Raw genomic sequence first — 17,132 nt, 5'->3', positions numbered from 1 at the left:
ACACACACACACACACACACACACACAGAGGGGAGCTAGGAAGTTGCCTGGTGCAGTATCATGCTTCAACAACCTCCTAGAATCTAAAGAACTATACAGAAGAACACAGTAAAACATCAGATATTCTTCCACTTCTCAACACCATTTCAAACAGCATGGATCAAACAGCCTGTTTGGCCACATTTACACTGGTCTGCATATTAAACCATCCTGCAATGGACGGCATACACAACCGAATGCGCTAAGTAACATTGAACACTTCAGCTGTACATGTCATCTTCACATATAGATAAAGTTCAGATGTTTTATTTAATTCGAATATATGGTAATCTGCTGGTACCGGGCAATCACAGTAACTCTAAAATAAAATCACAAGAGGAAGTAAAAGGGTAGGTCTTTAAAAAGTAGCATTGAGACAGTGTGATTGACGATTGTTTGGCATCCCTTCCAAATTTGAAGTCTAGTTACTTTGGGTGTGTCACAGCTGGGTCCAGTGGTCTGAGTGGGGTGTAGGAGATCTGCCCTGGCATCTTTTGGCAGAACAGTCTTGGAGGAGGAATATTCCCGTCCTCCTCTGATCTCATATTGTTATTGGCATCATCAGCAGTGGACCTGAAGATGAGGTGGGGTGAGATCAAATCCACTTTCATTTTTCAAGCAAGGCATAAACCTGGGCAGGAAGTTAAATAGTGCCCTGTCCCATGCCCATATAGGTTATGCTAAAAGTGCAAAAACAACGCAGAAACACATACAGTAGGTACACACACAGAAAGATGAAATGAGGGAATCCCTCACCCACAGTCAACCACTCTAGAACCTTTCGGAATGAATTTCAAATACACTGAATTATCATTGTAGCCAGCAAACAAACAAACACAAAATATAATTGAACACAGATGGCTGTGTTCACTAGAGGAATCCTGTTCAGTTTACATTAAATCTCTACAATGTTTGTTTCTTTGAAAGGAGAGCTGCCGTGCGGCAGCGCATGGCTCAGTCCAGCAGGAGGCGTACTTTCTACAGTGTAGCTTCTACAGCCAGTCTTTAAGGGATAAAGTTCCATTGTTTCATCCTCATCCAAGGTATTATCCACTTCCATATCCGTCTCAACTACTTGCACGGAACACCACCAGCTCTCTGAGTCCATTCGGTGAGTCAATTCCCTTATAACTAAATTGCATCTCATTCCCTGAAAGCAGATGTGAAATACTCTGTTACTGGCCGACTCGTGTCCACAACCCTTCAAATGAAGCTGAGGCGGTATGGAGGGGAGAGAATAGTGTCTCTACACAATGAACTAACCATTCTGTGAGCAGGTTGGCAGAGAGAGGCAGGGTCAGTATGCATCAGTCCGTCTTTTCAAGCAGGCTGCCTGCATGCATGTCATTTTCCCTATGTAGCTCCAAGGCCCTCTACTCTAATGGTGCACAGCTGCGCTGTTTGTTCTCAGTCCGAGACGTTGCATATCATGGAGAGGGTTGAGCAGAGAGGAGAGAGACTACTGTTTACATACTGTACACACACTTGGGGTCAATAGAAATCAACAGCCATCAAACATGCTGCATGTGTCTCTTCATCTAAATCAACTGGGTAGCTTTAAGCAATTGCTATTCTGCCCAACTTGTCAAGTATGTGAAGCAAGATAAAATAACCATGGTGATGCACGCACGCACACACTCACGGTACAAAGAAACACACTATTGGGTAAAGAGCAACCCTGGATATGCGGCACAACTGGTCAAGCTATTGAGAAGACCATCAGATGGTGAGAAATGACTCAGGGTTGTTTTTCAGTTGGTTCGACACTCATGGGCTGGTCCAGAGTTCAAATGTCATTCTACAGAATGCAGAGTATTGTGCATGTGTGTGTGTGTGTCTGTATTAATATACAGTGAGCAACAGTAAGAGTATGTTGATGTATTGTGCATGGGTGTTTGTATACAATATTGAATGTGGTGTGTCCAGCATGTGTTTATGATCTTGTTTGTCTGCATTTGTTTGTGTGTGTGTTTGTTTGTGTGTGATCTTGTGTGTGTGTGTGATATTGTGTGTGTGTTTGTGTGTCTGTACACATAGTGTGTACTGTGACAGAGCTAGCAGGGCTTGTTGACATTGCACAGCAGCTCGGTGACTTTGATGAGGCGGGCCACGGTACTCTGGGATTCCTCCTGCAGCCGCTGGTTATTCTGCCTGAGGCTCTGCACCTCGGCCTGCAGCACCGCCTTGTCCTCCTTCTCCTGCCAGGGAGCGGCACACAACAACACCCGTCTGTCAGACCACCATGGCTGGGATGGATGGAGGGGTGAGAGGGATCTGGGTGTGGGTGGAGGTGGGTGAGGGCTGGCTTGGACTGGGCTGGACAGCAGGCACGCGCAGACAGACGGGTTCACAAACATACACCTACATGCCTTGTGGTAGCAGTGCAAGCAAGACAGGGTACTAGAGAAGTACACACACACACACAGCAGATACACGCACGCACTCACACACGCAAATACAAACCAATTTCCTTCTATAAAAGCACTCCATAGGGAGAAGTGGAGTATGGAGGAAATGTTTAGACAGATTTACTATGGCAACCACTTGTTCCAGACCAAACAACCAATTCATAAATCAATCTCTCATTAAACGAGAGCAGAGGAATTGCCATAACATTTTATTTCCAATGTAGCTGATTGTTATACAAGTGAGATTTCCATAAAGACCCAAGCTCCAAAATGTCTTGCATTCCTCATCAACCAAACAGCAGGGGTCACCCTAATCTCTCACTACTTGGAATTCTGTTTAAAATCAGCTATTGCCATTTTTAGAGTGGTGCTTTGCCATAGTAAATGCTTCCTGTTTGCTATGCCATAAACTGTATCAAGAGTTGTGACAGAGACAGGAAATCGGAGGCTTAGGGTACACAGAAAGACAGGGGCCACTACCAGCACAACCAGTGTTACCAACAGCATTATTGCTTTAACACTAAACCTTAAACTGACACGGGTATGACGAAACATGTATTTTTACTCCTCTAATTACGTTGGTAAACGTATATATAATATAATATAATTAAGCAATAATTAAGCAATAAGGCACCTCAGGAATTTGTGGTTTATGGCCAATATACCACTGCCAAGGGGTGTATCCAGGAACTGCGTCATGCATAAGAACAGCCCTATGCCGTGGTATATTGACCATTTACCACACCCCCTCGTGCCTTATTGCTTAATTATATTGCCTCTCCCGCACCTTTGCCTTATGTAATGGTGTTGATTTGTATTACTATCTACATAGAGAAAGGGTTCTATCCAGACGGACTCCTGTCTATCTGTCTGTCTGTCTGTCTGTCTGTCTGTCTGTCTGTCTGTCTGTCTGTCTGTCTGTCTGTCTGTCTGTCTGTCTGTCTGGTGTGATGTGATGTGATGTGATGTCAGTGAGTCGTGGGATGAGGAAGGGACGGGTTACGGATAGTTGACAATAACAATTCATGATAGATGAGACCAGTTATCACCAATCTGGGTCAATAGAAATTCTCTTTGGTAGCAGCAGTACTGTATGGCTTTGCTGGTTCAACTCCCTAGTGGACCATAGTGCAACTGTGCCCTGGAGCAAGTCAATACACCTGAAATAACAAGTACTTAGCTTCAGAATTGGAAAATGAATAAATGTAAAGATGAGAGTCCAACAGAAAGCAAAGTAACAAATGATCATCACCACATCAGGTGATTGTTCATTGGGCCATACTATACTAGCTCAGGTACGGTAAACCCTGCCGTGTTGGCAGTCAGACAGAAACCAAAGACTAACCAAAAGTAGTCCATGTTTCACATCACACTTCTGAATGGAACCTAACCAGCTACTCTGAGGTAACACAATTCCAACGGTCTTAGCTAATTCCTACTTGTTTCTGCTGGACATACTATGGGACTGGGACAGCCCATTACCAACCATGCTCACTCATTCTACCAGGGCAGAAGGTAAACAACAGAGAAAATGGATCATCTGATGTGGCATGTCCCTGTTAGGTCGTCTTCCTTCTTGGTTCATTGTCCCTGACTGTTAATGTCTGTGTGTTGTCTAGACTGATGATAACACTGTGTTAATGGTGAGTGTTCAGAGGAAGAGTAGGGAGTTACGAAAACAGAGGGTAAGACTTTGGTTATGTTGGTGTTATAGCCACAGGATTGTGACCATAATATCTGCAGAGTTTGATTCTTATGTGTGCTTTATGTCTCACATGTTTCAAGAAGTTGAGCGAATAGCATTTGCACTAAAATCCTTAGAATGTAATTCACTTAGTTGGATGGAAGTTTTAAACACTGGCAGTGTGGCGTCTCTTTGATATTTGAGTGGTGAAAAGGACTACGTTGGAGGGGATATAGCACACTGCATACCATAGGGTTTCATTTGACCTCAGAGATGAAACACCCTCGTTACTGTAACAAAGGAATCATGTCTCACCCAAATGTGTTTAAGGATGCTTGGGAGGCTTCCAAACCCTCTTCATTTCTCTCTCCTTCTTTCACTCTTTCTCACCCTTTTTCCAATTTGCTTCAGTCTTCCTTTCCTCTCCAGATGCTCTACATTGTGTAACCAACACTACAAGAACAGCTAGTCATTCAGTAGTTCTGAAGGCTTCAAAAGTCATCCATGCCCAAGTCCCCATGTTTCCCAGAGAAGAGCCTGTGAATGGAGAAATGGTGCTGAGGTCCTGAGGCTGCACACAGGGATGACTGACAGCCTGTCAGACCTTCAGGGTTGCGAGGAGGAACTCTGCTTACATCTTTCACATCCATAAAGGACCCCACAGGTGGTTTTTGGTTATTGGGTTAATGTACTCTGTTTTTAGTAGTTCCATTTCCAATTGTTATTTTGTTTTCAACGCAACAACAGAGGAAAAATCTCATGCTGTACTTGCCTCTACTACCATTGGTCACTTAGTGTTGAGAGAGTGAGCATGGTTGCCCAAAGTCCCTCCAGCCAATCTTCTCATCTCCTCTGTTCACCCTGCCCAATGACAAGACAGGTTTCTTTTGCTTGGCCCACCCTACTTCTACATTCTGTCTGTCTGTCTGTCTGTCTGTCTGTCTGTCTGTCTGTCTGTCTGTCTGCCTGCCTGCCTGCCTGCCTGCCTGCCTGCCTGCCTGCCTGCCTGCCTGCCTGCCTGCCTGCCTGCCTGCCTGCCTGCAGTAGGAATCAGGGGGTTGGGTGAGGAGAAGGGAGGGTGGGTGGGGTACAAGGTAGGGTGGGGGGTAAGTGGACGGGATGGGGGGGTCGTGGGGTCACTGTGTGGGCAGGATGCTGTGAGGGGGGTCTAGGGAGGGGCTGTGGTTGGCCATCTGAATGGGGAGTACCTTTTGCAGGTCATCCTGCAGCCTCTTCAGCATGTCCTCCAGCTGGGACACCTTCTCCTCCAGGTGGCCCGGTGAGTCACTGGCGAAACGGGACAGAGACACACACTCAGTATAATGCACATAGTTTGGTGCTGTCTGTATGTTTCCTGTGTCCAGGGTCGGCCCTAGCCTTTTGGGGGCCTTGAGCAAACTTTTGTTGTGGGGCCACACCACCTCGCAGGCAAAACATTTTAGTGGCTCTGTTGATAATTCAACCACGATTCCTACAAGTTTACATAGCCGGCTAGATAATTTTTTATTTAGTAAAAAAATGTTTACCCCTTTTTATCCCCAATTTCATGGTATCCAATTGGTAGTTACAGTCTTGTCCCATCGCTGCAACTCCCGTACGGACTTGAGAGAGGCAAAGGTCAAGAGCCATGCGTCCTCCGAAACACGACCCTGCTTCTTAACACACTGCTCGCTTAACCCGGAAGCCAGCCACACCAATGTGTCGGAGGAAACACCGTACACCTGGCGACCAAAGTCAGTGTGTATGCGTCCGGCCCGGACATCCCCGGACAAGGACATCCCGGCTGGCCAAACCCTCCCCTAACCCGGACAATGCTGGTCCAATTGTGCGCCGCCTCACGGGTCTCCCGGTCGCGGACGGCTGCGACACAACCTGGGATCGAACCCAGGTCTGTAGTGATGCCTCTAGCACTGCGATGCAATGCCTTAGACCACTGCACCACTCGGGAGGCCCCGGCTAGACTAATTGACCAATCAAAAAAATTGTTAGCTGACATGGGCTAATTGAGTAAATGTTAGTAACTGACATGACAAGATAAAAACTTCTGAGGGTCAACTAAATTTCGAAAAAGCACTTGATGTATTCAACTGTTCTAACTCTCAACAGATTGAGTTCCAAAAAAATATACACTACCGTTCAAAAGTTTGGGGTCACTTAGAAATGTCCTTGTTTCTGAAAGAAAAGCACATTTGTTGTCCATTAAAATAACATCGAATTGATCAGAAATACAGTGTAGACACTGTTAATGTTGTAAATGACTATTGTAGCTGGAAACAGCTGATTATTAATGGAATATCTACACTCCTGTGTTCCAATGGCACGTTGTGTTAGCTAATCCAAGTTTATCATTTTAAAAGGCTGATCATTAAAAAAAACTTTTGCAATAGTTTTTTTCTTTAACCCTTTTTTGTGGTATCCAATTGGGAGTAGTTACAGTCTTGTCTCATTGCTGCAACTCCTGTACGGACTCGCGAAAGGCAAAGGTTGAGAGCCATGCATCCTTCAAAACACAACCCAACCCAACCCAGCCCAGCCCAGCCCAGCCCAGCCCAGCCCAGCCCAGCCAAGCCAAGCTGCTTCTTGACACAATGCCCATCCAACCCAGAAGCCAGCCACACCAATGTGACAGAGGAAACACCATACACCTGGCAACCTGGTCAGCATGCACTGCACCCAGCCCACCTCAGGAGTTGCTAGTGCACAATGAGACAAGGATATCCCTGCCGGCCAAACCCTCCCTAACCCGGATGACGCTTGGCCAATTGTGCATGGGCCTCCCAGTCACGGCCACCTGAGCCTGGACTCAAACCCAGAATCTCTGGTGGCACAGCTAGCACTGCAGTGCCTTAGACCACTGCGCCACCCGGGAGGCCCTCTTTTGCAATTATGTTAGCACAGCTGAAAACTGTTCTTCTGATTAAAGAAGCAATAAAACTGTCCTTCTTTAGACTAGTTGAGTATCTGGAGCATCAGCGTTTGTGGGTTTGATTACAGGCCCAAAATGGCCAGGAACAAAGAATTTTCTCTCACTCCTCTTCGATTCTGGTTAGACAGTGTGCGCTGTTCTGTGAAGGGAGTAGTACACAGCGTTGTACGAGATCTTCAGTTTCTTGGCAATTTCTCGCATGGAATAGCCTTCATTTCTCAGAACAAGAACAGACTGACGAGTTTCAGAAGAAAGTTACTTTTGAACGGTAGTGTATATATGTAGATTTTCTGAGAGGTGGTCGGGCACCGTAGGGAGACAGCTTATGCCTGGGGCCCGGCCCTGCCTGTATCCTCTCTGTTAGGTGTTTGTGTGAAAAGACAGTGAGTAAAATAGATGTACGTGTGTGAGCAAGAGAGACTTTGAGTCAGAATGGGAGACACAATAAAGGGGGGAATGGGGTGGAAGAGGAACATGCCATCACACTGAGTCAAACAGAGAGGAGGCTGAGGTACTGGCCGTAACCCCACTCTCCGAGGGGGGTCTCAGGGGGAGTTGGGATATGCACAAAAATACATGTCCAATGAAACAGGACAAATATAAGCAACCACCAAATTATTATTAATCCGAGAGAAAGAATGAGAATACATAACAGCAGGAGAGAGAGAGAGTTGGAGAGTTAAAGAAAGAGAGTGTGAGAGATGATGAGGGGAGATCTAAGGACAGGCAATATGCCAAAGAGCCAGTATCATGATGAGCAACAGAGAGGCTGAAATATGCACACTGTTCAAAAGTCCATCTCTGATTTACAACCTCCCACAGGAAGATCCACACAAAGGACAGAGGACAATGAGTCAGACACCATTTGGAGTTCACATGCATAGAGGTCTACAGTGATCCAATCTCAGTGTGTGCATGTATTTCTTTTTCATTTGATATTTAACCTTTATTTTACTAAGCAATTCAGTTAAGAACAAATTCTTATTCACATTGACAGCCCACCGGGGAACAGTGGGTTAACTGCCTTGTTCAGGGGTAAAAGACAGATTTATACCTTGTCAGCTCGGGGAGTCAATCCAGCAACCTTTCGGTTACTGGCCCAACGCTTTAACCACTAGGCTACCTGCCATGTATAGCTAGAGACCCAAACCCACCTGTCCTTCATGTCCTTTAGCTTGCCATCTGTCAGGGAGTCTGCTCCTTGGGTCCCATCTCCTGCTTTACGTTGTGAAATATGACACATCACTTACCCATGTTAGTCACTGAGCCCAACCACACAGAGCCAGTCATACACAGCCAGCCATATACACTCCATAGAAAATAAAGTATTTGGTTTTCAACATTCCCTCTGGTAATGTATCAAATATGACAGCTGTAGATGCATTTAGTAAAATAACATAATGTGTTGTCATCCCATGCAGATAGATGTCTTCTTACCTTCACGTGACAAGGCTTCTAGGATGCTGCGGCATGCTGTGGCTAGGTCAGCTATAGACTGCCACTCCTCCTCTGAGGAATCTGTGGTCTCCGACAGGACTGGAAGAGAGAAACAGAACTTCAATGGGCTTTCATAACAAAGGCATATCAACAAGGTGAGCAGCAGACCATGACAATACAGCATGACAACACAACAGAATTGTGGGATTTATGAGCAGGCAAATTCCTTCTGTGGTTCAACAAGGACAAAGAGCCACCACCAGGGGGTGCTACCACAATGCTTTGCTGCCTCGGTGGCGCTGCCCGACTAGCTGCAGTGTGAGAGCGAGAAGTGGGTTCTTTCAATCTCTGTGTGTGACGGCCTTCTGGAGTGTGGGGAGGGAAACAGAGACAATCTCCTCCAAGAAAGCTGAAGTATCTGCTGAGAGGATGAGTGTGTGAGCTCTTACAGAAACACTGTGATGAGTCTCATAGCCTCACGGCAGAGAAAGAGAGAGAGCAGATGGTCCAAAAGGGATCCTTGATTTGAGGCAGCCTAAAGCCCACCCCCCATCTGGCCCTCCTTTGGTGTGTAGCTGGTAGGGGGTGGTAGAGGGGCGGGGGCATATTGGGTTATGGGGATAGGGGGCAGCCTAGATGAAAGAAGAGGGACAAAGGGGATGGAAGGCAGAGCTAAAGGAGGATAATGAGGAGAGGGGTTTAGGGGAGAAAGGGTCTGGGGGCTAAAAAGGGATTTGAGCATTTTTAAACAGTTGTAATTGTTCCGTTTCAGCACCGTTTGGCCTGGCCTCATCAGCTGGTACAGGGTCTGCACAGAGGCATTTTGTTTCAGACGGCCTGCATAGTCCTTCTCTTATCATAGCTACTCCTCTCTCTCTTTACAGTCAGCTTTCTTTTGTTTTACTGCTCTCACTCTCAAGCTGTTGTGGCAGTGGAACAACTGTCTGTTTGCCATCATCAGGAGGGTGATCAACATCGCTGAGCAGTTGCTAATAGACGCTATTGTTTATGCATGCCAGTGATAAAGTGCTGTTTAATAAACAGGAGAAATACATGGGAAATAGGATTCATAACACACATCATCACCATCCTCACCTAAAACTAGGACGTCTACCTAGGGGTAGCTGATATTTGAGGATGTGGTGATGGTAATGAGGTGTGTAAGGACATTGGAGAGGAATTGGGATGTTATGCAGGAGTGAGTGGTGTGGTGGAACACCCACTCTTGGTGATGGAGTTGTGTAGGCTCAGAGCTCGGGAGTTTCTCTCCGCTCTGTTCAGACATGACAACCGGGTGGAGGACAGGGAGGGGTCACTCGCTGATGGCCTCTCCTCACCCAACTCAGCCCCCACAAACTAGAGGGAAAGAGAGAGATAGAAGCAGTCAGACTAGGGGGTGAGGACCTTCATCAGATTATTATCCAGATTGTCATTTGTCTCCATCCCTGTGTGACTCTGTACCTGTTCCTCATCCAGGGGCATCTTGGGTTTGACAGCCAGGATGAGGTCCGGCGTGGCATCTCTCAGCTCCCCTGGGTTCTCATAGATGTGATGTTTCAACTTCACACCCACGTTGTCATACAAATGCCTGTCACAGAGAGACACAAAGATTGAGACATACACAGATTATAAATCCACTGTTTACACTAATGATTTACCAATCCAATCTGGAGGGCAAACTAGTTAATCTAGTCATCTTCCGGATAGCTGAGATCTGGTCAGAGAATCCTCTGAGGAATAAATATCCTGAGGTTTATGATGGGGCTGAGGGTGGAGGTCACATACCTGTCACATATGTCTCGGCAGGACGGGTGCCTCTCTAGGGAGTAGCTGCGTGTTAGCTGGGAGGGGGTGATCTCCACGGTCTGGTTGAGTGGGTGGTCCTGCAGGGAGGTGGCCCGTAACAGAGGCAGGCTGGGTGGGGAGAGGAGGGAGCCCTGGTCCCCCTGGTCCCCCTGGTCCTCCTCACCCAGTCCAGTCTCTGACAGCCTGTCCTCAGCCTCTCCTCCCTCTGCTGGTCCCTCCATCGTTTCCGCCTCCTTCCCCTCTCCCTGTTCCCGCTCCTCTTCCTCCATCTCCTCCTCTTCCTCCTCCTCCCTCTCGTCCAGCACCCAGGCCTCTCCAGACTGGCCCTCCCCAGGCTTACGCTCTGCATCCTGGATGGCTTTCTGGTATAACTCTGAGAAACTCCTGGAGCCATTAGAGACAGCAGAAGAGCAAGAAAGGTTTCTCTAACAAGATGGTATTACTGAATAAATATTACATACAAATATGCATCCCTTTTAATACACTCTGTTTATTCATGAATGATACAGTATTCTAGAGCAGTACATCTGAGGATTTTGCACAACAACAAAAACATATATTTACCTATGAAAAAACATGGCATCTCTTTGAAATCTAAGAGGTGTTATTCCCTATTATAAGATGTAACAACATTCTGCCAGCGGCCACACTTTTGGGGTTGTTCTTAAACACGACTGTCAAAACCATATCTACTAATGAGGGGTTCTCTCTCTCTGTAGATATCTCCACCAGCCAGTTAAACACGACTGTCAGAACCATATCTACTAATGAGGGGTTCTCTCTCTCTGTAGATATCTCCACCAGCCAGTTAAACACGACTGTCAGAACCATATCTACTAATGAGGGGTTCTCTCTCTCTGTAGATATCTCCACCAGCCAGTTAAACACGACTGTCAGAACCATATCTACTAATGAGGGGTTCTCTCTCTCTGTAGATATCTCCACCAGCCAGTTAAACACGACTGTCAGAACCATATCTACTAATGAGGGGTTCTCTCTCTCTGTAGATATCTCCACCAGCCAGTTAAACACGACTGTCAGAACCATATCTACTAATGAGGGGTTCTCTCTCTCTGTAGATATCTCCACCAGCCAGTTAAACACGACTGTCAGAACCATATCTACTAATGAGGGGTTCTCTCTCTCTGTAGATATCTCCACCAGCCAGTTAAACACGACTGTCAAAACCATATCTACTAATGAGGGGTTCTCTCTCTCTGTAGATATCTCCACCAGCCAGTTAAACACGACTGTCAGAACCATATCTACTAATGAGGGGTTCTCTCTCTCTGTAGATATCTCCACCAGCCAGTTAAACACGACTGTCAGAACCATATCTACTAATGAGGGGTTCTCTCTCTCTGTAGATATCTCCACCAGCCAGTTAAACACGACTGTCAGAACCATATCTACTAATGAGGGGTTCTCTCTCTCTGTAGATATCTCCACCAGCCAGTTAAACACGACTGTCAGAACCATATCTACTAATGAGGGGTTCTCTCTCTCTGTAGATATCTCCACCAGCCAGTTAAACACGACTGTCAGAACCATATCTACTAATGAGGGGTTCTCTCTCTCTGTAGATATCTCCACCAGCCAGTTAAACACGACTGTCAGAACCATATCTACTAATGAGGGGTTCTCTCTCTCTGTAGATATCTCCACCAGCCAGTTAAACACGACTGTCAGAACCATATCTACTAATGAGGGGTTCTCTCTCTCTGTAGATATCTCCACCAGCCAGTTAAACACGACTGTCAGAACCATATCTACTAATGAGGGGTTCTCTCTCTCTGTAGATATCTCCACCAGCCAGTTAAACACGACTGTCAGAACCATATCTACTAATGAGGGGTTCTCTCTCTCTGTAGATATCTCCACCAGCCAGTTAAACACGACTGTCAGAACCATATCTACTAATGAGGGGTTCTCTCTCTCTGTAGATATCTCCACCAGCCAGTTAAACACGACTGTCAGAACCATATCTACTAATGAGGGGTTCTCTCTCTCTGTAGATATCTCCACCAGCCAGTTAAACACGACTGTCAAAACCATATCTACTAATGAGGGGTTCTCTCTCTCTGTAGATATCTCCACCAGCCAGTTAAACACGACTGTCAGAACCATATCTACTAATGAGGGGTTCTCTCTCTCTGTAGATATCTCCACCAGCCAGTTAAACACGACTGTCAGAACCATATCTACTAATGAGGGGTTCTCTCTCTCTGTAGATATCTCCACCAGCCAGTTAAACACGACTGTCAGAACCATATCTACTAATGAGGGGTTCTCTCTCTCTGTAGATATCTCCACCAGCCAGTTAAACACGACTGTCAGAACCATATCTACTAATGAGGGGTTCTCTCTCTCTGTAGATATCTCCACCAGCCAGTTAAACACGACTGTCAAAACCATATCTACTAATGAGGGGTTCTCTCTCTCTGTAGATATCTCCACCAGCCAGTTAAACACGACTGTCAAAACCATATCTACTAATGAGGGGTTCTCTCTCTCTGTAGATATCTCCACCAGCCAGTTAAACACGACTGTCAAAACCATATCTACTAATGAGGGGTTCTCTCTCTCTGTAGATATCTCCACCAGCCAGTTAAACACGACTGTCAGAACCATATCTACTAATGAGGGGTTCTCTCTCTCTGTAGATATCTCCACCAGCCAGTTTGACGTGTACATGGCGAGCCCTGTTAATATCCTGTTTAGTGTTGCCTTTCCTCTGTCTGAGTAGTTCCTCCTTTACCAGGCTGCAGTAACACTGTACCACTGTCCATGTGGCTGACATTAGAAGAATGTAGAGGTCTTTGCTAACACTACCTGGGTCACTATCATTAGAGGCCATTAGAGACATTGATTGGTTGTTAACCAGCTGGTGGTTAACCAACAGAGTGAGCTATGACCCTGGAATGGTGTGTCCCTGACCTCCTGAATTCATCTGCTCCCTCCCTCCCTCCCTCCCTCCCTCCCTCCCTCCTCCCTCCCTCCCTCCCTCCCTCCCCCTTTAACTCCTTATCAACATTAGTCTTCACCTACCAAACTTCCTTGAACCCTGACCCCATCCTTCTCTCCATATCTGCCTCTCCCCCAGCCTTCTCTCCCCTTGATTCTCGCCATGTTACCCTCCCCTCCCCACTGTCATGTATCCCCATCCATCTCTCACTACCCATGACCCCCCTTCTCCCCCCTCTCTGACCTGCGGGGCTTGCCGTTCTCATCTGGAGGGATGACGGTGATGTGGATCTTGTGGGCGGTGCGAAGCAGTCTGGTTCTCTCCTCTGGTCCTAGGTGCACCAGAACGTGGCCACACAGACGCACCACCCGCGCCCCCAGCTGCAGACCCCCGCTCTCCGCATAGCCGAACCGCTGCAGATCCGTCACAAAGCCCTCCTCGCTCATCAGGAAGCCTGGCTGGCCCACCCCATCACGCAGGGGGGTCACCTCCCGTGCCTCGCACCCCCGCGTCACCAACTGGACACAGAAACAGGACACAGTGAGTATCCAGTAATGTATCATCAGAACAGAAACAGGACACAGTGAGTATCCAGTAATGTATCATCAGAACAGAAACAGGACACAGTGAGTATCCAGTAATGTATCATCAGAACAGAAACAGGACACAGTGAGTATCCAGTAATGTATCATCAGAACAGAAACAGGACACAGTGAGTATCCAGTAATGTATCATCAGAACAGAAACAGGACACAGTGAGTATCCAGTAATGTATCATCAGAACAGAAACAGGACACAGTGAGTATCCAGTAATGTATCATCAGAACAGAAACAGGACACAGTGAGTATCCAGTAATGTATCATCAGAACAGAAACAGGACACAGTGAGTATCCAGTAATGTATCATCAGAACAGAAACAGGACACAGTGAGTATCCAGTAATGTATCATCAGAACAGAAACAGGACACAGTGAGTACCCGGTAATGTATCATCAGAACAGAAACAGGACACAGTGAGTATCCAGTAATGTATCATCAGAACAGAAACAGGACACAGTGAGTATCCAGTAATGTATCATCAGAACAGAAACAGGACACAGTGAGTACCCAGTAATGTATCATCAGAACAGAAACAGGACACAGTGAGTATCCAGTAATGTATCATCAGAACAGAAACAGGACACAGTGAGTATCCAGTAATGTATCATCAGAACAGAAACAGGACACAGTGAGTATCCAGTAATGTATCATCAGAACAGAAACAGGACACAGTGAGTATCCAGTAATGTATCATCAGAACAGAAACAGGACACAGTGAGTATCCAGTAATGTATCATCAGAACAGAAACAGGACACAGTGAGTATCCAGTAATGTATCATCAGAACAGAAACAGGACACAGTGAGTATCCAGTAATGTATCATCAGAACAGAAACAGGACACAGTGAGTACCCAGTAATGTATCATCAGAACAGAAACAGGACACAGTGAGTATCCAGTAATGTATCATCAGAACAGAAACAGGACACAGTGAGTATCCAGTAATGTATCATCAGAACAGAAACAGGACACAGTGAGTACCCAGTAATGTATCATCAGAACAGAAACAGGACACAGTGAGTATCCAGTAATGTATCATCAGAACAGAAACAGGACACAGTGAGTATCCAGTAATGTATCATCAGAACAGAAACAGGACACAGTGAGTATCCAGTAATGTATCATCAGAACAGAAACAGGACACAGTGAGTATCCAGTAATGTATCATCAGAACAGAAACAGGACACAGTGAGTATCCAGTAATGTATCATCAGAACAGAAACAGGACACAGTGAGTATCCAGTAATGTATCATCAGAACAGAAACAGGACACAGTGAGTATCCAGTAATGTATCATCAGAACAGAAACAGGACACAGTGAGTATCCAGTAATGTATCATCAGAACAGAAACAGGACACAGTGAGTATCCAGTAATGTATCATCAGAACAGAAACAGGACACAGTGAGTATCCAGTAATGTATCATCAGAACAGAAACAGGACACAGTGAGTATCCAGTAATGTATCATCAGAACAGAAACAGGACACAGTGAGTATCCAGTAATGTATCATCAGAACAGAAACAGGACACAGTGAGTATCCAGTAATGTATCATCAGAACAGAAACAGGACACAGTGAGTATCCAGTAATGTATCATCAGAACAGAAACAGGACACAGTGAGTATCCAGTAATGTATCATCAGAACAGAAACAGGACACAGTGAGTATCCAGTAATGTATCATCAGAACAGAAACAGGACACAGTGAGTATCCAGTAATGTATCATCAGAACAGAAACAGGACACAGTGAGTATCCAGTAATGTATCATCAGAACAGAAACAGGACACAGTGAGTATCCAGTAATGTATCATCAGAACAGAAACAGGACACAGTGAGTATCCAGTAATGTATCATCAGAACAGAAACAATGATTCACTAACTTAATAGTATATGAGCAGCGGTGTTTGAAAGACTTCCCACCTCCAGTCTCTGCACCATCTCCCGTATCTCCTCCGCCTGGCTGTCCATCACACTGATTGACACAGCCTCCCCCCTCTCATAGAAGATATCCAGGCAAGGCCCGCCTATGGCCCTGCTGTCTATCACCGCCTTCCAGCCAATCACATCGCGGCAGCAGCAGTTGAACACCACCCTCCGTGTGTATCTCTCGATCAGCACCACTGATTCAGCTGAGACCCCCAGTAGACAGGGCAGCTTGTGTCCTCCTGTCTCCCCCTCATTCCCACTGGTGGCCATCACAGCCCAGACCAACGCCCCAGCACTGTGCAGCTCTGCCCCCTTGGCCCCCTTCAGTTTGTCTTTGCGTTTGCTCCCCAGGGACAGTAGGGGGAACTTGGTGGAGGAGTCGATTGGCGTGGTGGTTACGTAGTTCTCTGCCAGGTCCTTCAGGTACTCCTGTCGTGTCCGCGTGGCCATGGAGCGGAACTTCTCCGCCTTCTCTGCAGCGTTCTCAGCGTTCACCGCCTTGGCCAGCAGGAAGTCTCTGAAGGCAGGGGAACGAGGGAATCGAGCACCCTTAGGGAACAGAGGCCCAAATAACGGGATGTCTTTGGAGCGTGTCACCGCCACCCTGAGATGGAGGGAGGGAGGGAGAGAGAGAGGGAGAGAGAGAGAAGAGGTGGAAAAGGATAGTCAACAACAACAGCAGAGGGGGAAGGAGAGAGAGAGAGTGTCAGGGTATAAACCTCATAGAAAAATGCATCCAGCCTCATAATCATTGTCTTGCTAAACAGTCATAGTTTTGATTCCCTGGTAGGTACAATATGATAACGGTGAACATGTTGTTACACAGCTGTTACACCTGTAATCTCTGATTGATAATGCTGAAGAAAATAAACTGAGGCAGTTGTGGAGCAGCCAGGTACAGTGGTAGAGGAGGAAACAAGGTTCTTTTCTCACCTGTAGTAGGTGTGGTCAGAGCAGGACTGTTCCACCTGGACGATGATGAAGACGTGTTGGAAATGGGAGCGGATGGCCTTAGGAGTGAAGGGCAGTGCCCCTGGCTCCTGGAACACTATGGTCACTATGTCATTCCCAATGTGCCTCTTTCTCAGCAACTACCAAACAGAGGGGGGGGGTGTAGCAGGGAGAGGGAAAAGGTAGAGGGAAAGGGAGAGAGGGGGAGAGAGAGATAGAGAGGGACCGAGAGAGAGGAAGAGAGAGATAGAGGGACAGAGAGAAAGAGAGGGAGAGAGAGATAGGGTTAGCGAGGTAGTCAAGAGAGTGGGGAAGCTGTTTTGTTTTGGTTATTTGATCCACTAATGATCATGTGCAGTTAGTTATTTGCATGGTGTCATGTTTCCAGA

At 46.5% G+C, this 17,132-nt stretch overlaps 1 protein-coding gene across 14 annotated transcripts in view; it reads right to left on the bottom strand.

The window, feature by feature from the left end:
• Positions 1-290: 290 nt before the first annotated feature.
• Positions 291-17,132, bottom strand: part of LOC106563451 (signal-induced proliferation-associated protein 1) — a 44,349-nt gene continuing 27,507 nt past the window's right edge. For 2 of the 14 annotated variants that reach the window (XM_014129046.2, XM_014129047.2), the window contains exons 7-16: positions 16,726-16,883; positions 15,787-16,396; positions 13,509-13,783; positions 10,280-10,684; positions 9,956-10,082; positions 9,718-9,850; positions 8,495-8,593; positions 8,212-8,302; positions 5,340-5,418; positions 291-1,189 (exon numbers count right to left, since the gene is read on the bottom strand). In XM_014129046.2, coding sequence (XP_013984521.1) covers positions 935-1,189; positions 5,340-5,418; positions 8,212-8,302; positions 8,495-8,593; positions 9,718-9,850; positions 9,956-10,082; positions 10,280-10,684; positions 13,509-13,783; positions 15,787-16,396; positions 16,726-16,883 — 2,232 coding nt within the window. In that variant the 3' untranslated portion in view covers positions 291-934. Of the gene's footprint in view, positions 2,356-5,339; positions 5,419-6,264; positions 6,304-8,211; positions 8,303-8,494; positions 8,594-9,717; positions 9,851-9,955; positions 10,083-10,279; positions 10,685-13,508; positions 13,784-15,786; positions 16,397-16,725; positions 16,884-17,132 lie in introns of all 14 variants that reach the window. The other 12 variants (XR_006757679.1, XR_006757680.1, XR_006757681.1 and 9 more) reach the window with 12 other exon arrangements.

Source organism: Salmo salar, chromosome ssa11, assembly GCF_905237065.1.
Source record: "Salmo salar chromosome ssa11, Ssal_v3.1, whole genome shotgun sequence".
Lineage (NCBI taxonomy): Eukaryota > Metazoa > Chordata > Actinopteri > Salmoniformes > Salmonidae > Salmo > Salmo salar.
Note: the sequence above shows the minus strand (reverse complement) of the source record. Positions and strands in the feature narration are given on the sequence as shown.